Source organism: Arachis hypogaea, chromosome 14 (assembly GCF_003086295.3).
Source record: "Arachis hypogaea cultivar Tifrunner chromosome 14, arahy.Tifrunner.gnm2.J5K5, whole genome shotgun sequence".
NCBI classification, from domain to species: Eukaryota; Viridiplantae; Streptophyta; class Magnoliopsida; order Fabales; family Fabaceae; genus Arachis; species Arachis hypogaea.
The window spans coordinates 121,377,799-121,398,157 of NC_092049.1; the positions used below are offsets into that span (position 1 = coordinate 121,377,799).

Below are 20,359 nucleotides of genomic sequence, written 5' to 3' on the forward strand. Positions count from 1 at the left end.
CTGTTTAACCTTCCAAACAAGCTTGTAAACTTCTGTGACACCTATTTAAGAAACTTTGGCTTATTTTTGGATATCAAAACATGGGAAAAAGTCCTAGGAGATTTATTTTGGTTATACCTGGAAAAGTTAGAGAACGGAGGCTTAGGTTTCTGGTGTACTGAGGATGGGTTTGGTGGAGTGAGAAGGGAGAAAGATATATGAATTGAGAACTAATGAACTAATGAGTTTGGAAAGGAAATTGTGAATTGACACTGGTTGAGATGAGTCGAGGACTCAGGAGTTTGAAACGATGAACTATTGATATCATGAAATAATAAAATATTTCAAAACCACTGATGTAACATTTTTAAATTGAGAATGTTTAGATGCTATGTGCCCGGCAAGGACGGCGGTTGGATCCCGCCTGTCGAGGTAGCAATGGCGGCGTAAGGGCGGTGGTTCGTCCCGCTTGCACTGAGATGTGAGGTCTGTGGTAGGAGTATCCCACTTGCATCCCTTCGGATCACTAGAGTGTGCAGGCACAAAATCTTGGACGGTGTTCCGAGCACCATATCTCAGGGGTTCCCACTATGATTCCGAAGGGCGACATCTCCATGGAGATGTGTCGGGTTGGTAGTTAAACCGACAATGTGATATCACAGCCAATAGAATAGGCATTCATCATGTGCATCTTCTATCTGTTTGTTTGCTTTGCCGACTTATAATTGCTTGCCTAAATATATAACATGCCTAATTGCCTATTTGAATTACTTGTCATATATGCCTATACTTGTGTTTTACTTGCATTGATATTAATTGTGCTTTCTACTAGGATTGAGGAGGCTCAGAAGACGGTGGCGATGGGATCGCATGGAGGATAGGATGGTGAAGGCTGTGGGACAGCGGAGAGTTGTTAGTTAGAAAATCCACTAAGTTAACCCTTTTAAATATGTTAAGGTTTTAAGTTATGCTTTACTCTTTTAGTTATGCTTTAAGATGAATCTTGTAATGGATATGAAGTTCTAGAATTGGCTCTAGCGTCCTGGAGTCTTATATCTTACATCACTGGGTACTATTACCATACTAAGAACCTCCGGTTCTCATACCATGTTCTGTTGTTATTTTCAGATGCAGGTCACAACCCACCTCGGTGAGTTGCTTCGATGGTGACAGAGCGGAGGATCCTGGATATATTTTGGAGTCTTTTTGCCTATTTTGATTAGTTCTCTCACCTTTTGTATTTACTTTTTCCTAGAGGCTTACTTTGAGAGAAAAGCTTGTATAAGCTGTTTTAACTTTCAGATACTCCGTATTGTCTGTATATAGATAGCCGGCTTAAACTTCGCGAGCCGTGGCTAGATCTTTACATTATTATACTCTGATATTTTGTTATATTATATCTATATCTTGTGCGTTAAGTTTGTAGCTTCGTGTGTATGTTTTGCGCTTTTCAAATCCTATTTTTGAGCTGTATCCTTCATCGGGCTTCTAGAATATATTATTTCTTCTATATATAAATATGTATAAGCTTTAGAATTGTCGTAACCTTTGATTAACTTTTGCTTTACGACACGAGGTAAGACTTAGGATAATTTGGGTGTTACATTTAGTGGTATCAGAGCGGTTCATCCTCGTGAGCCTGAGGGATGGACCGATTGTGCTTCATTGCATACTCTGTGTGTCTTTTTCTTTGATACTATTAGGTTATCTACTTCATATTGCATAACATGCTTGTTTGTGAGTGCCTTTTGGGATAATTGAAGCACTAGGCTTTTAATATTAAAACTGATCACCTTAATATCGATTGTTTGGTGTAGACAGGAACCCTAATGGCCACTCGCGGACGAGGTCGTACGCGTTCACGAGCAGAGAGTAGAAATGAGCAACCGGCCGATAACCATGCCGAATTCATGGCAGCAATGGCTAACTTGCGAATACCATGGAGGCAAATGCTGCTGCGACTCTATAAACTATGCAGAGGTTGGGCCAACCAGTCGCGAACGAAAACGGAGATGGAAATGGAAATGATAATGCAGAAGGAAATGGTGATAACATGGGAGCCGCACCGATAACCTTAGCTACTTTTCTCAAGGTTCATCCGCCAAGTTTCAGAGGTTCAACCAACCGTACAGAAGCGGATAATTGGTTTCAGGCCATGGAGCGTATGTTACAAGCACAGCATGTTCCGAACAACCAGTATGTGGAGTTTGCTGCGTATCAGCTTTTGGGAGAGGCTCAGCACTGGTGGCAAGGAGAATGCCGCCTACTACAGCTTCAGAATGCCGTCATCCCTTAGGATGTATTCCAAAACGGCTTTCTACAAGAAGTACTCTTGAATCTGCAAGGAAAGCGAAGGAGATGGAACTTATGCAGCTGACTCAAGGTTCATTGTCTGTGGTGGAATATACTAACCGATTTGAGGAGCTCTGTAGGTTCTCTAGGGTGTGTCAAAGTGCCCCAGAGACATACGAAAGCTGGAAGTGCATCAAGTATCAAAGGGGCTTGAAGGATAACATTATGACTACTGTGACTCCTTTAGAAATTCGTATTTTCTCCGATCTGGTGAACAAGGTGAGAGTTATTGAGGAATATGCAAAGACAGTAGCCTCGTCAAAGGACATTCATGGAGGAAACACTAGTCGGGGACGTGGCAAGTACTTTCAGCCAAGAGGTCAGAATTTCAAGAAAGGAGGACATGCACCTCATGGTCAAGGAGGCTTCAGAAAGAACACTTATGATCAGTACCAGCATGGCAAAGGGAGGGGGAATCAGAGTAAGGTTTCTCTGAATTTAATTTGTGATCGTTGTGGACGTTCTCATCCATATGACTTTTGCAAGATTGGTATAGGTGGTTGCTTCAACTGTGATTTTCCTGGTCATATTGCGAGGGATTGTACTCGTGAAAAGAACCCGAATACGAGTCAGAGTTAACACCAAGGGCAAGTATTTGCAGTAAACGCCAAGGATGCTGCTAAGGCAGATCCTCTGATGAGAGGTAACTGTTTAATTGGTGACAAGATCTTGGTTGCATTGTATGATACCGAAGCTTCGCATTTATTTATTTCGTTTGCTAAAGTTGAGGAATTAAGCTTGAAAGTGTCAGAATTAGTATTTGAATTGCATGTACATACTCCGCATCAGACAGTTATGACTAGGTCAGGTTGTAGACAAGTAGGTTTCAAACTTGAGGGTAGAAACTTTGTGCATGACTTGATTTGTCTACCAATGGTTGGGTTGGAGATAATTTTAGGGTTTGATTGGTTATCAAAGAACCGAGTTTTGTTGGATTGCTTTGAGCGGTCAATTCAGTTTATGTCGGAAGGAGAAAATAGAGTAGTGGTAGCTAAGGGTTATTACCAGAACTCTGTAATGGTGCACTGTAGTGGGAAAGAGTGTCCGGGTTACATACTGTTAGCTGCAAATGCGTTAGGTGATAATCAGAAGCTAGATCAAATCCCGGTAGTTAGAGACTTTCCGGAGGTGTCCCCGGAAGATATTCCTGAGTTTCCACCTCAAAGAGAGATTGAATTTGCGATTGAATTGGTGCCGGGAGCTGGACCAGTATCAATTACACCGTATAGAATGGCTCCGATAGAGCTGGCTGAACTAAAGACTTAGTTGGAAGAGCTTCTGAACAAGAGGTTCATTCAACCGAGTGTATCTCCATGGGGAGTGCCAGTTTTATTGGTGAAGAAGAAGGATGGAGGAATGCAACTTTGTGTGGATTACCAACAGCTGAACAAAGTAACTGTGAAGAACAAGTACCCGTTGCCTAGAATAGATGACTTGATGGATCAACTGCAAGGAGCTGGAGTGTTTTCAAAGATTGATTTGAGATCCGATTACCATCAGATAAGGGTTAAGGAGGATGACATTCCGAAAACTGCGTTTAGGACGCACTATGGACACTAAGAGTTTGCGATGATGTCCTTTGGATTAACGAATGCACCTGTTGTGTTCATGGATTACATGAACAGAGTATTTTATCCCTTTTTGAAAAAATTCATGGTGGTTATCATAGATGGCATATTAGTTTATTCTAAGACGGCGAAGGAACACGAGGAACACTTGAGAATCGTGTTGCAAATCTTAAAAGAGCGGAAATTGTATGCTAAGTTGTCCAAATGCGAGTTCTGGAAGGAGGAAGTGAAGTTCCTAGGTCACGTGGTGAGCAAAGGAGGAATAGCCGTAGATCTTTTGAAAGTAGAGGCAGTGATGGAATGGGAAAGACCAACGACGGTGACGGAAGTTAGGAGTTTCTTGGGTTTAGCCAGATATTACCGGAGATTTATTGAAGGATTTTCCCGGATTGCACTACCGATGACTAAGTTGACAAGGAAGGAGGTGTCGTTTGTGTGGACGTCAGAGTGTGAAGAAATTTTTCAGACCTTGAAACAAAGGTTAACTTCAGCGCCTGTTTTGGTTTTACCGGAGCCACATGAACCGTTTGAAGTATACTGTGATGCTTCTTTAAAGGGTTTGGGTTGCGTATTGATGCAACACCGAAATGTGGTGGCTTACGCATCGGGTCAGCTGAGACCGCATGAGGTAATTACCCAACTCATGACTTGGAATTAGCAGCGATTGTGTTTGCATTAAAAATTTGGAGACACCACTTGTACGGAGTGAGGTTTAGCGTCTTTTCTGATCATAAGAGTCTCAAATACATCTTTGATTAGAAAGAGCTCAATATGTGTCAAAGGAGGTGGATGGAATTGCTAAACGATTATGATTTTGAATTGAGTTATCACCCTAGAAAGGCGAATATGGTGGCGGACGCATTGAGTCGGAAGTCTTTAACAGTAGCTTGGATGAGAATCAAGGAAGAAGAGTTAGTGGATAAGTTTGTGGATCTTAAATTGGATATTGGTGAAGTTGCCGGAAGAGCTTGTTTGAACCAGTTACAGATTTCAAGCACGTTTAAATCAGAGAAACAGAGGGCTCAACAAGATGAGCAAAAGCTTCACCAATTATTTCAACCAGTTGGTAAGAAGAGGCATGGAGAGTTTACAAAGGATGATGAAGGGTTGTGGAGATATAAAAGGAGAATTTATATACCAGATGTTGGGAGTTTAAGGCAAGACTTGTTATTGGAAGCTCACAACAGTGGGGTTTTCATTCACCCAGGGAGTACGAAGATGTACTTTAACTTAAAGAAGATGTTCTGATGGCCTGGGATGAAAGGTGATATAGCTACAGTTGTGTCTAAGTGCTTGACTTGTCAGAAGGTAAAGATAGAGTATCAGAAACTGTCGGAAATGTTACAACCACTTGAGATTCCTCAGTGGAAGTGGGAAGGAATTGCAATGGACATTGTGACCGGTCTACTGAGGACTAGGTCGGGATTTGATGTGGTTTGGGTCGTCGTGGATCGCTTAACCAAACCCGCTCATTTTCTGCCTATCCGAGTAAACTATTCTATAGCGGAGTTGGGGAGATTGTACATCAAGGAGATTGTGAGATTTCATGGTATGCCATCGAGCATAGTGTCGGACCGTGATCCCCAATTCACATCAAGGTTTTGGGGAGCTTTCCAAAGAGTTTTCGGTACGAAGCTATGTCTCAGTACCGCATATCATCCACAAACGGATGGACAATCGGAAAGGACTATTCAGACGTTGGAAAATATGCTAAGAGCATGTGTTTTGGATCAATCCGAAAGTTGGGACCGTTACATGCCATTGGTGGAGTTTGCGTACAACAATAGCTTTCATGTGAGCATTGGGATGGCTCCGTATGAGGCCTTGTATGGACGGAAGTACCAATCTCCACTTTGTTGGTATGAGACTGGCGAAGTAAGTGCTTTGGGTCCTGATTTGGTAGCAGAGACTACTGAGAAGATTAAGAGGATTCGGGAGAGGATTCTAACTGCACAGAGCCGACAAAAAAGTTATGCGGATCAGAGAAGGAAACCATTAGAATTTGAAGTAGGAGAGCATGTATTTCTGAGGGATACTCCAACAACTGGGATCGGAAGAGCAATCAAAACAAAGAAGTTGAATCCGAGGTTCATTGGACCGTTTGAGATTTTGAGGCGATTCGGGCCGGTGGCGTATCCAGTAGCTTTGCCGCCTCACTTATCTAACTTGCATGACGTATTTCACGTGTCACAACTCCGTAAGTACACGTCAGATGCGGCTCATGTGTTAGAGCCCGAGTCAGTCGAGTTGAGGGAGAACTTGACGTTTCAAGTAATACCAGTACGAATTGATGACACTAGTGTGAAGAAGTTGCGAGGAAAGGAAGTCTCATTGGTTAAAGTTGCTTGGAAAAGGGCTGGAGTAGAAGAGCATACTCGGAATTGGAGTCTGAGATGCGGAAGGATTATCCCAAGTTATTCTCAGGTAATCACTAAATTTTGAGGACAAAATTTCTTATTTGGTGGGAGAAATGTAAGAACTGAGACTAATTAATCGTTTAAGTAAACAATTAATATTGCCCAAAGTAGGATCCAAAAATTTAGAATGAGAATTTGAGAATTTAAATATGATTTTTGGACTCAGTAGATTTTTCTGAGTCAGAAAATATATTTTCTACGAAAAATCGAGTAAAACCACGAACCGGCAGCTGAACCGGTTTAAGTCTTTCCGGTACTGCGCGAGAATAATTAAAAATAGTAGAAAACCATAGAAAAATATTAGAAATTGAAAATCGGGCAATTATTTTAAAGGTTTGGCCCAAAGTTGGGCCAAACGGGCTAAAAACACTAACGGGTTGGACCGGGCCCAAGTTGGGCCCAAGCCCAACATATAAGCTCATTAAATGAACCCATCAGCCATAAGCGCACACACACACACAAGGTGAGTGGCTGTAGTGAAAGGGAAAAGAAGAGAGAAAAGTTACTATTCATCATCATCTTTTCAAGCTCATAACTTGAGCTACGGAGCTCCGATCGCCGCACCGTTTGTGGCCACGCGATCCTCGTGAAGAGCTCTACAAAACCCATTCAAGAAATTGGTAAGAAAATCACGAAATTCCTCTCAGTTCTTCATTCCAAAATTTCGAATTTTTAGGGTTTTGTATTGAGTGAAATTTTGTGATTTTGGGTGTTTAGGTACACTCTAGCTCTTGATTACTATTGGGTTTTGCCCCAATCATCATTGAGTAAGGTGAGTAATTCAAATCTCTTGTGGTTTTATGAATTTGATAAACCCTAGGTTGAATTATTGTAAATTATGTGTATATAGATTGAGATTATGATTGTTGGCACTTAATTGGAGCTTTGGAGTAATTGTTGATGCTTGTTGGAGTTGGTTGGTGACTTGGTTGTGGTTGGAAGCTTAAATTTCACTCAATTTGGGTTTAGTGCATATTGGAAATCGGCTAAGGTATGGTTTTGGTTTCATCTATGTAATATATAATATTTTTGGACACTTAGGCTAGTGACTTATAGGATAGGATTGAACTAAATTGGTTGTTGGAATTATTGTATGATGATGTATGATGAATTGATGATTTGGATTGTTGATGAATTGAAATGTTGATGTTGATAGTATGGTATTTTTAAGAACCGCAACTAATCAACCGGTTAATTAAGTGATTAATTGCCCAAATTAGATTCCAAAAAGTTAGAGAGAGAATTTGAGGATTTAAAGGTGATTTTTGGACTTAGTAAGTTTTTCTGAGTCAGAAAATGTGCCTTCTACGAAAAACCGTAAAAAAATTACGAACCGACAGTTGAACCGGTTCAAGTCTACCGAGTACCGCATGAGAAAAAGTGAAAACCGGCAAAAATCTTAGAAAAATGTTAGAAATGGAAAACCAGGCATTAATTTTAAAGGCTAAAAATGCTAACGGATTGGACCGGGCCCAAGTTGGGCCCAAGCCCAACCTATAAAAGGGTTCATAAGTGAACCCACCAGCCACTAAACACAACAACACACAGCAGAAAATAGAAAGGGGAGAAGGGGAGGGATAAGCACTATTCACCATTTTTTTCCAAAGCTCATATCCTGAGCTAGAGAGCTCCGATCGTCGCACCGTTTGCAGCTACGCGTTCCTCGTGAAAAGCTCTACAAAACCCATACAAGAAACTGGAGAGATAACCATGAAATCCATTCTATTCTTCTCTCCAAAATTTCGGTTCCTAGGGCTTTGGGGTTAAATGAGTTTTTGTGATTTTGGATGTTTAGGTTTGCTCTAAGCCTTTCTTAGCCTTGGGTTTTGACATCCAAATCTATTGGAAGAGGTAAGAGCCATTAAACCCTTGTGAATTTATGTTTAATTGGAACCCTAGGTTGATTTGAGGTAAATTGTATGAATATAGTTTGATTATTGTGGCTTTGGGAGCTTTTGGAACCTAATTGTGCTTATTGGAGTGGAAGTGAAAGCTTGGATTTTGGTTGAAAGCTCTTTGGTGATCAATTTTGGGTTTCGGTGCATAAAGGGAATCGGCCAAGGTATGGTTTCGGTTTTCTCTATGTAGTATGTAATATTCATGGACACTTAGGCTAGTGACCCATAGGATATGTTTGAATTATAATGGTTGATGAGTTGTTTGAAATGTTAATGTATGATGATTTATGATGGTGTGATGATTATTGAGATGAATGTATGAGGATTGATAATGTTAAGATATATGTGAAATTAATGTTAATAATATGGTTGTGTGGTTTGAAGAGTTGAATGGAGATTTATTGTGATATTGCATGATTGGTATTGATGGTTGGAGAATGGTGAAATATGATGAAAATATGTGGTAAGTAGTGAATTTTTGACCCAAGAGGCTAGTTGTGTTGTAAATGGGAGGTTAATGTTGTTTTGGTTGGAGGTGGTTTGAGAATTGTGAAAATTTGGTAAATTGTGGCTTTTGGTAAAATGGGATTTTTGGTGAACTTTCCTCAATCATAACTTTTGCCTCGGTTTTCGAAACTAATTGAAATTTCTTTAGAATTAAAGATCTTTGAAAACCCTTTACATCGATATAAAGTTTGAGAAATTTGAAATTTTATAGAGGAAGTTATGATCATTCAAAGTTGGTGTTAAAAATCTAAAATTATGCAAAGTTGCAGAATTTCATGATTATTGATATGTGCGGGCGCACACCCTGCAAAAATTTTGACCTGTGTAGATGCACACACCTATGCGCACGCATAGGCAGGGAAGTGCGTTCTGTTTGCAGCGCTAGCATAGCTTGTGTGTGCACATATCTAAGGAAAAATTTCAACCTGTGCAGACACACACGTGGGGAAGGCCAGTCTGTTGGGGGCGCTGGCACAGGTTGTGCGAGTGAACAGATTTTTAAAGTTTTTCCATCTGTGCGTACGCACACATTTTAAAATTTCCTGGGCATGCGCACGCACACACCCCCTGTGCAGTCGCACACGTCATGTTTCTCAAATTTTGCTTATTTTTCAACTATTCTACCTTCCCAACAAGGTTGTAAGCTTCTAAGACACCATTTTAAGACTTTGGGCCTAGTTTTGAGTATTAGAACATGGAGTGTAACTTAAGGGTTCTAGTACATGATTTTACGATAAATTAGAAAACGGAGGCCTAGGTTTCTGGCGCGCTGAGATTGGTTTGGCATTAGGTGAAGGATGACTGATATAGGAGATGAGGAATGATGAACTTTTGATAGTTGGAAACTGAGTTATGAATGGATAGTGGTTGAGATGAGTCGGGGACTCGGATTGAGATGATAGATCTCTGTATACTAAAAATGCTTTTTGAAAACCACTGAAATAATGTTTTTACTGAGATTATGAGACGCTATGCGCCCGGTAGGGACGGTGGTTAATCCCGTCTGTCAAGGTAGCGGCGGCGGCGTAAGGACGGTAGTTAATCCCGCTTACGTTGAGATGTGAGGTCTGAGGCAAGAGTATCCCGCTCGCATCCCTTCGGATCTATAGGCGTGCAGGCGCCGGTACCTGGACAGTGATCCGGGCACTATATCTCGGGGGTTTCCATATGAGAAATCCGAAGGGCGACGTCTCCATGGAGATGTGTCGGGTTGGCAGTTGAACCGATAATGTGATATCACATCCAGTAGGACAGGCATTCATCATATGTATTTTTTATCTATTTGTTTGCTTTGACGACTTGTAATTGTATGCCAAATTGAATAACATACCTATTTGCTTACTTGATCTACTTACGTTGTATGCTTTTATTTGTTAATTAATTGCATTGTTATTAATTGTGCTTTCTACTGTGATTGAGGAGGTTCGGAAGGCATTGGCGATGGGATCGCATGGAGGATAGGTTGGTGAAGGCTGTGGGACAGCGGTGTTTGGTTAGAATAGAAATCCCTTAAGATAGATCACTCGGTTTATTTATGATAAGGTTTATATTATGCTTATTTGTTTTAGAATGCTTTAAGTTTGAATCTTGTGATGGATATGGAGCTTAGGATTGCCTTTGGCGTCCCGGGGTCTTATATCCTACATCACTGGGCACTGTTACCATATCGAGAACCTACGGTTCTCATACTATATCTTTGTTGTGTTTTTCAGATGCAGGTCGCAACCCACCTCGGTGAGTTGCTTTGGATGGTGACAGAAGCGGAGGATCTTGGATTCTTTTGGAGTCTTTTTGGTTTATGTTGTTTATACATCTCTCTTTTTGTATTTTGTCTTTGCCTAGAGGCTTGTATTATGAGAGAAAAACTTGTATAAGCTGTTTTTAAACTATCAGGTTTCTGTATGGTCTGTATATGGCTAGCCGGCTTAAACTCTGCAAGCCGTGGCTAGTTTCTTATGGTATTACACTATTATACTATTATCTTTGTTTATATCACTTCTGTATCTTATGCCTTAAGATAGTAGCTTCGTTAGTACGTTTTGCGCTTTTGAAATCCTATTTTTGAGCTATATCCTTCATCGGTCTTCTAGATTATAATATTTCTTCTATATATTATACGTATGAGCTTTAGAACTGTCGTAATCTCTGATTAACCTTTGCTTTACGACGCGAGGTAAGGCTTAGGGTAATTAGGGTGTTACAGTATTGAGGATTGAGATTAAAATTGATTATGATGATTGTTGGTAATGGTGGAATGATGTTTGATTAATGTGTTGGTTGAACAAGAATGTATTATTATGTATTTGATAATGGGGATTGATGATTGCTTAAGGTGGAGTGATGAGTTGAGGTATGAAAAGTGTGAAATCTGATGTGTTTTGGGAGTTGATGAGATGGTGGTTTAGTTTTGGTGGTGAAATTGAAAAATTGAGAACTTTGTGAATTTGGTAAAAACGGATTTTTGGTGAACTTTGACGGATCATAACTTGAGCCTCAGTTTTCAAAATTGGTTGAAATTTGATTTAAATTAAAGTTCATTGAAAAATATTTAAATGGATATAAAGTTTGTAAAAAATGAATTTTTGTAGTGGAAGTTATGATCATTCAAAGTTTGGTGTCAAAATCTGAATTCTGTGAATGCTGCAGAATTTGTGATTTTTGGTTTGTGTGCGCATGCATAGCCTTGTGTGCACGCATAACCCTGTAAGTTTTTGAATCTGTGCACACGCACAGCCTTGTGCGTACGCACACACAGGGGAAGACTTGATGTTGAGAGCGCTAGCACGACCCGTGCACACACACAACCAACAAGGTTTTGCAAGCTGTGCACATGCACAAGTTGGAAGGTGCATTCTGTTGAGGGCGTTCGCACGCCTTGTGAAATCGAACAGAATTGGAAATTTTTATACTTGTGCGTATGCACACATTTTGAAATTTCTCCTGGGTGTGCGCATGCACACCCCTATGCGTACGCACATACCCTGTTTTTCAACTAATTCTTGTTTTTAACTGTTTTACCTTCCAAACAAGCTTGTAAACTTCTGTGACACCTATTTAAGAAACTTTGGCTTATTTTTGGGTATCAAAACATGGGGAAAAGTCCTAGGATATTTATTTTGGTTATACATGAAAAAGTTAGAGAAAGGAGGCTTAGGTTTCTGGTGTACTGAGGATGAGTTTGGTGGAATGAGAAGGGAGAAAGATATATGAATTGAGAACTGATGAACTAATGAGTTTGGAAAGGAAATTGTGAATTGATAGTGGTTAAGATGAGTCGAGGACTCGGAGTTTGAAATGATGAACTATTGATATCATGAAATAATAAAATATTTCAAAACCACTGATGTAACATTTTTAAATTGAGAATGTTGAGACGCTATGCGCCCGGCAGGGACGGCGGTTGGATCCCGCCTGTCGAGGTAGCGGCGGCGGCGTAAGGGCGGTGGTTCGTCCCGCTTGCGCTGAGATGTGAGGTCCGTGGCAAGAGTATCCCGCTTGAATCCCTTCGGATCACTAGAGTGTGCAGACACAAAATCTTGTACGGTGTTCCGAGCACCATATCTCAGGGGTTCCCACTATGATTCCGAAGGGCAACATCTCCATGGAGATGTGTCGAGTTGGCAGTTGAACCGACAATGTGATATCACAGCCAATAGAACAGACATTCATCATGTGCATCTTCTATCTATTTGTTTGCTTTGCCGACTTGTAATTGCTTGCCTAAATGTATAACATGCCTAATTGCCTATTTGAATTACTTGTCATATATGCCTATACTTGTGTTTTACTTGCATTGATATTAATTGTACTTTCTACTGGGATTGAGGAGGCTCGGAAGGCGGTGGCGATGGGATCACATGGAGGATAGGTTGGTGAAGGCTGTGGGATAGCGGAAAGTTGTTAGTTAGAAAATCCACTAAGTTAGATTACCCCTTTTAAATATGTTAAGGTTTTAAGTTATGCTTTACTGTTTTAGTTATGCTTTAAGATGAATCTTGTGATGGATATGAAGTTCTAGGATTGCCTCTAGCATCCCGGAGTCTTATATATTATATCATTGGGCACTGTTACCATACTGAGAACCTCCGGTTCTCATACCATATTCTGTTGTTATTTTTCAGATGTAGGTCGCAACCCATCTCGGTGAGTTGCTTCGATGGTGACAGAGCGGAGGATCTTGGATATATTTTGGAGTCTTTTTGCCTATTTTGATTAGTTCTCTCACCTTTTGTATTTACTTTTTCCTAGAGGCTTACTTTGATAGAAAAACTTGTATAAGCTGTTTTAACTTTCAAATACTCCGTATTGTCTGTATATAGCTAGCCGGCTTAAACTCTGTGAGCCGTGGCTAAATCTTTACATTATTATACTCTGATATTTTTTTATATTGTATCTATATCTTGTGCATTAAGTTTGTAGCTTCGTGTGTACGTTTTGCGCTTTTCAAATCCTGTTTTTGAGCTGTATCCTTCATTGGGCTTCTAGAATATATTATTTCTACTATATATAAATATGTATATGCTTTAGAATTGTCGTAACCTTTGATTAACCTTTGCTTTACGACGCAAGGTAAGGCTTAGGCTAATTAGGGTGTTAAATCGATGGCAATGAGCATGTGCGCCTAATTTTTGGTGTGCATGGGAGAATTATAATTGAACAAGTGATGGAGCTTTTTGCGAAAGTTCGTGATGTTGGTGGTGGTGGTTTTGGTAGCTCGAACTTTGTACAGGATGACCGTCCTCTTGCACCACGACCCTTGCAATGTGCTAGTCCAATAGTAGATATAGACGTTGAGGATGAGAAATCCGACGACGAGTACCTTGCCGATAGCCACGAAAGTGGTTCCTCTAACGATGGTGACGAGGATGAGTTCATACCAGAGACTCCCGTTGGTGGATCAGTTCGATACCTTTTGCTTGCTCCGCATCGAATTCTAGATTTATCATATGTACCCAGCCACTACCATACATTGGATTTGGACGTGATGCACAAGGTAACTCTATATTTGAATATGGGGGCCGACGATTACAATACTGACAGTGGTGTGGAGTTTAGGGTTGGTCACAGATTCAGAAGCAAAGAGGCAGTGCTACAAGGCATGAAGAATTACAACATTCAGATATGTACCTGATTGTTAGATTTGTCGGTCATCAGGTAACCACCGATCAACAGCATGATGTAACACCTAGTGTACTGTCGGAGGGTGGCTAGATCCGTGGTAACTAGCATGTGCCGGACTCGGTCCCGAAGCCATGTCATCTTAATGATAAATGACTCCTTCTTCTAGGCATGTTGCTGAGGACCATGTGGGGGTCTGGCACCCATGAGCTCCTCCATATACTCCCATGTCGGTCATTGGTACCAAGTTTGGAAGTCACGCAGGAACCCACCCACTGGCTCCTCGTTTGTGCGTAAACCAAGGTGGTATGCAACGTCCTACAGGGTAATGGTGCACACACCCCATGGCAAGTAAAAAATGTGGGTTTCCAGATGCCAGCGCTCCACAAATATAGTGATCACAGAGTTGTCAAGCACAAAGTCTTTGAGTTGCACCATATCGCCGAACCCATCCTCCCTCAGAAAAGGGACGATGGCGTCCAGCGGTACAAGTATGTGACTAACCCGCCTATCTATTTAAAAAAATTTATAAAATTTTGATTTCAAACTAAATTCTCTAGCATATTCAAATCTATTCTAAAAAATATAAAATACAACTGAAATAAACAACACAACATAATAAATAGGATAAAAACCAATACATAAATTTCCTTTATGTATTTAAAAAAACAACTAATAAAAATATTTACTTAACTAATTAAATCAAATTAATTTGTTATTTAACTTTTACTATAAATAAATTATATATGTAATAAATATTAATATCTTGCCAACAAACCTACTTTGTGTTACTTAAATATCAATCTGTCTACTCGTGTGTTAAAATACTAACTCTATAAAAGTACCGTAAATAAAAATACATACATTTATTAATTTGAACGATAAAAAAAACATTAACCTCAAAGTCGATAGCTTCCGCAATGTGTCAACTACCGTTCAGGTGGTTGATGCCAGGGTTCCGTGCGTCCGAGCGTGCCATAACATCTAGGGAACTAATAAATATCAAGAAAACTGTGCGAGAAAGAGAGAAAAGAGGGTTTAGTGGGTGTAGAGTGCTGTCAGGGGGTGCTGTGAATGACATTTATAGGCGTATGGCCGTAGCTCGTTTATACTGCAAACGAGATAAGGGTTGTGTCATAACAAGTGTGCAAACATGATACGTTGACACATGTTTGTGCCTTATATCGTTTACAGTGTAAAGAAATACGTGTATTTATAATTAAAATATTTATTTTATTTATTTAAAAAATCCCCATAGATAGTGGGGCAGGGTGAATTTTAAGATGGAACATTTGTAATTAGAACAAGTTAAAGGGATTTTTTCGATTGATAGTTTCTTACGATACACGAACATTGACACGAACACGAAATACAATACGACACAGGACATACGAATACACAAATTTCAAATTCTTATAAGACACAGAAACATGATATATATATATAAAATATAAAATATTTTTTAAATAAATTATAATGATATTTTGATATTTTATTGATGTTAAAATATTTTTTTAATAATTAATAATATATACTATTTTTAAACTCATTTTAAAAATACGTTAAAAATAAGGCTGGACACGCTGACATCACGTAATGATATTTAGGTGTGTCCAAGCGTATCCAGAGAAAGATTTTTTATTTTGGTTAAAGTACTGTTTTGGTTCCCAACATTTAGGGTGAATTCTATTTTGGTTCCTAACGTTTTAATCATCCTATTTTTATCCTAATATTTACTAACAGTAACAATAATATAACTATAGCGGTGAATAATCATATCAATAATAAATATACAGTTTCGTGTAACAACAACAACAACAACAACAATAATAATAATAATAACTTATTGTAGTGCTAATAATAACAATAATAATAGTAGTAATATAATAATATTAATAATACTAGTATTCCTACGCAATCCTTTGCAGGGGATCTTTTTTCTTTTTTTTTTTTTCTTTTTTTTTGTTTTAGACCCAAGCTGCAATTTACTTTTTTATTTTTTTGTTCCTAGCAAAACGCGGCAAGACTATAAATTTACAGGTCTATAATTTTGTATAACATATTATGATACAATGATACAATATATATGAATAATATTTTTTTTTTCTGTTCTTAAATTATTTTCTACTATTTTGCATATATACTTTTAACACATAATTATACATTTGACAAATTCAACATATAATTAAAATTTTGATAAAAATAAATTTTTGAAATATTCGTTAAATATACTTTTTGGATATACAAGTATTTTTCAATTTTTATAATCCTACAAGAATAAAAATATGCAATAAACTAATTTTTTAAAATTTAATTCAAGTGTAATGTTTTATATTCAAATAAAATATATTGTGATATTTATTTATGTCAGAGTGTAGAATAAAGTCAATTAAGTGTGCTAAGAGTTAGTTATATGAGGTGGAAGTTAGTTAATTTCTCTAATCATTCAGAGTGTGTCACGTGTCTATTGTGCATTTGTGCTACTATATATAATAGGATTTTGTAACTAACTAACCACTTGAATATTTCACTTCTCAAAATAGAAAGTAAACTATGATTTTCTCTTTTCTCTACTCTTTCGTTTAGTTCTTCCTTTCTTTCCTTTTCTGTAAAGTCCGGTGTCTTTCATGGTATCAGAGCTCCAATTGCTAGCAATGGCAGAAGATCCAAGCAATGTTCAAGCTGCGCAATCACAATCGGTGCCAAATTTCACTTTATCTCCAATTTCAATGAAACTCAATGATGACAACTTTTTGTAATGGAAGGATCAAGCAGATTCCACCATCGAAGGTGATAATCTATTACATCACATCACGGGAGAAAGAGTTCTAGGAAGATTCAAAGAAATAGGAGAGCTGAATCCAGAATTTTCAACTTGGAAAAGACAAAATGATTTGCAAAGTCGTGGTTACTTGCTTCGATGACGAAGCCGATTACACCACAGATGGTTGGATGCGTGTATGATTTTAAAGTATAAAAATATTTAGAGATCATTTTGTTTCTCAAATTAGAGCAAATATAATGCAATTGAAGAACAAACTCAGTAGCATCAAGATAGAAAACTCGGTAAATGAATACGTGCTTGCTTTAAAAGGAACGATAGATGCGTTAGCGTCCGTTGGTGAACAAATGAGGGAGAGTGATAATGTTAATGCGATCTTGAATGGATTAACCAAAGAGTTTGATCACTAATAATAGCTATAGTTGCAAGACCTGTGAGTATCTCAGTTGGCGAACTTGAAGCATTACTTCTAACACATGAAAGAATGTTGGAGAGATTTAGGAAACAAGAACTCTTTGTTCAAGCAAATATGGCTCAATACACACATAATTACAACTTGATAGGTGGCTTTAGAGCAGGGCTCAGAGGAGATTTTCGGAATAGAGGAGGAAAGTTTTCTAAGGGAGGCAGATTTTAAAATGATCAGTTCCATGGAGCAAGATTTGATGGAAGAGCACAGAGTGGACAGTTTCAGAATGGGACTAGATTTGATGGAGGTTCGCAAAATAGTCAGTCTCAGAATAGTACAAGATTCAGTGAAAACTTTAATAATAGTTTAAGTGGTTCAAGACCAACTATGCAATAAATGATTATCTAAGAACATCCAGTGTTGATAGGCCAATCTGTCAAGTCTGTGACAAGATTAGGCATATTGCTAAGAATTGCTGGTATGTATATGATAGAAGTAAAAGCTCTACATCACAGTATGGAGGTCACGTTCCTCAAGCTGCTCACCCTACTTAAGCACATCAAGCTTTGCTGGCTGACTACACCATCCACCATTCATTACCCAAATTGGTATCTTGACTCGGGGGGGGGGGGGGGGGCTACACACTATATAACATCAGACCAACATAACCTAATGGAGAAAAAAGCCTATGAAGGATCATATCAAGTGGTAGTAGACAATAGTTTAGGTTTGCATATCAATCTAATTACAAAGTCTAGCTTTAAATTTGATTTGAGTAACAAAGAATTTCTATTGCAGAAATTACTTCATATTCCATATGTAACTAAAAACCTAATGAGTGTTTATCAGTTCTGTTATGACAATAATGTATTCTTTGAGTTTCACGCTGATGGGTGTTGTGTCAAATCTCATGAACCAGTGAAGTTGTCATTTATGAAAAGGTTGACAAAGGAATGTACAAGTTTGTTAACTTCATTCTATCAAAAAAATCAGTAGCTGCCTATGTCTCAGAAGTGCCTAGTAGTGACAAATTCTTACTTTGGCACAATAGACTAGGTCATCCAAAAAATAATGTAGTGTCATCTATTTTGAAATTTTGTAATGTTCAGTTTGATGTCAATAAGTCATTCTGTGGTGCTTGCTGTTTAGGAAAGTCTCACCAATTACCTTTTTCTGTGCCCATAATAGCTTACACTACACCTTTTGCAGTTAGTTTACTCTGACATTTGGGGTCCAATCCCTACCATTGACTCTAGTTGAAATCATTACCTTGTGCTTTTTCTTGATGCCTACTCAAAATTTACCTAGTTATACTTGATTCAAATAAGGTCTTAACTCAAATTAGTATTTAATGCTTTCCATAAAATGATTGAATTGTAATTGAGTGCTAAACTTAAAATACTTCAAACTAACAATGCTGAGCTGAATTTGTTAGTTTATCCAAATATTTATAGAATCAAGGAATCGTGCATTGATTTTCATGACTTTATGTACACCAACAAAATGGGAATATGGAGAGAAAACATAGGCATGTGGTGGAAAAAGACTTGACCATGCTTGTTGGAGCTGGTATGACTATTCAATACTGGGGAGAGGCATTCTCAGCAGCTGCAAATCTAATAATAAATCAGCTACCAACACCAACACTTGATAATTGCTCACCTGTTGAAAAGCTATTTGGTGAAGTCCCTGACTACAACAGTCTCAAAGTGTTTGGCTATCTCTGCTACCCTCATTTAAGGCCATACAATAGATACAAGCTTGACTTCAAGTTCTCCCCATTTGTGTTTATTGGCTATAGTGCTGTTCACAAAGGTTACAAATGCCTCACAAGTAGTGGCAAAGTTGTTATAACAAAAAATATTGTCTTTGATGAAGACAGGTTCTCATTCAAAGAAGGAACATTTTTAGCTGAAACATCCCCTCCTACAAAATTAGAATTAGCCATTACACATCCACCTATTATACCAATCCTTCCAAAGTACACATAACAACAATCACCCCCTGAATACACACCCTTGCCAATTAGTCTAACTACATCACTTCCTCTCAATCCCATTACCACTTCTCCCATGCCATACACAGAGGCCTCATCTTTTCCTCATTCCCTATCATCAGCTTATACATAACCCTCTTCAGCTCTATCCACATCAATTCTATGTTCTTTACCATCATCACCTTTCTCACATGCACCGATTGCACCATCCAACATTCCTATGCCTATATTTATTTCTAATTTAGAGATTGTCCTACCATCTATTTCTGACCATAATACAACTCAGTGAAACAATATAAACACTCACCCCATGATCACAAGAACTAAGAATGGCATTGTCAAACCTAGAGCCCTACATGCCTCGGTTGAACCAAGGTCAATAAAGAAAGCACTAGCTCATACTGATTAGAAGAGAGATATAGATGCAGAATATGAAGCCTTATTGAGAAATCAAACATGGAGATTGATTGCTTTACCACCAGACAAAAAATTAATTGGAAGTGAATTTTTCGAGTAAAGTATAATGCTGATGGAACTCTGCAGAAGCACAAGGAGAGATTAGTTGCTCAAGATTTCTCTTAGAGGCCAAGGTTTGACTTTGCTGAGACCTACAATCTAGTAGTAAAGCCAACCTCAATTTGCATAATCCTAACAACAGCATTAGCAAGAGGGTGGAACATCAGACAATTGGATGTCAACAATGTATTTTTACATAGTGAATTGATTGAAGATGTTTACATGGTATAGCCTCAAGGCTATGTAATCAGATGTATCTATCTTCACAAAGTTCTCACTCAGTTCAAGCACATTTGTCTTGGTTTATGTTGATGATATCGTCATCACAAGCAGCTCTCAAGATGATATAGACCAAGTAATTCAGTAGCTACACAACAAGTTCGATTTAAAAGATATTGGGTGTCTACACTATTTTCTAGGGATTCAAGTTTTCATTACACATAACAATAGACTTTTGCTTACTCAGGAGAAGTATGTGAAGGATTGCCTGGTAAAAGCTGGAATGGCTGGGTGCAAACCATGCCATACTCCACTGCTATCATCAATAAAGTTCTCAGCTTTTGGAGGAGCAATGTTTGATAATCTAAGGCTATACAGGTTAGTGGTTGGTAGCTTGTAGTATCTAATAATTATTAGGCTTAAGTTACCTTATGTAGTTAGCAAAGTCTCTCAATTTCTACAAAATTTCTTAGTTGAACATTGGAAGCTTGTAAAATGGGTTTTGAGATATGTGAGTGGAGCAAGTCATTTTGGTCTTCAGCTGCATCAAAGCAAGACCATGGAAGTTATAACTTATAGTGATTCCGATTGGGGGGAG

The 20,359-nt window shown here is 38.5% G+C and overlaps 1 protein-coding gene across 1 annotated transcript; it reads left to right on the top strand.

Moving 5' to 3' along the window:
- Nucleotides 1-2,967: 2,967 nt before the first annotated feature.
- On the top strand, nt 2,968-3,597 carry LOC112743068 (uncharacterized). Its single transcript, XM_025792292.1, has one exon. It carries the CDS (start codon nt 2,968-2,970, stop codon nt 3,595-3,597), a length of 630 nt encoding a protein of 209 aa, XP_025648077.1.
- Nucleotides 3,598-20,359: the final 16,762 nt, after the last annotated feature.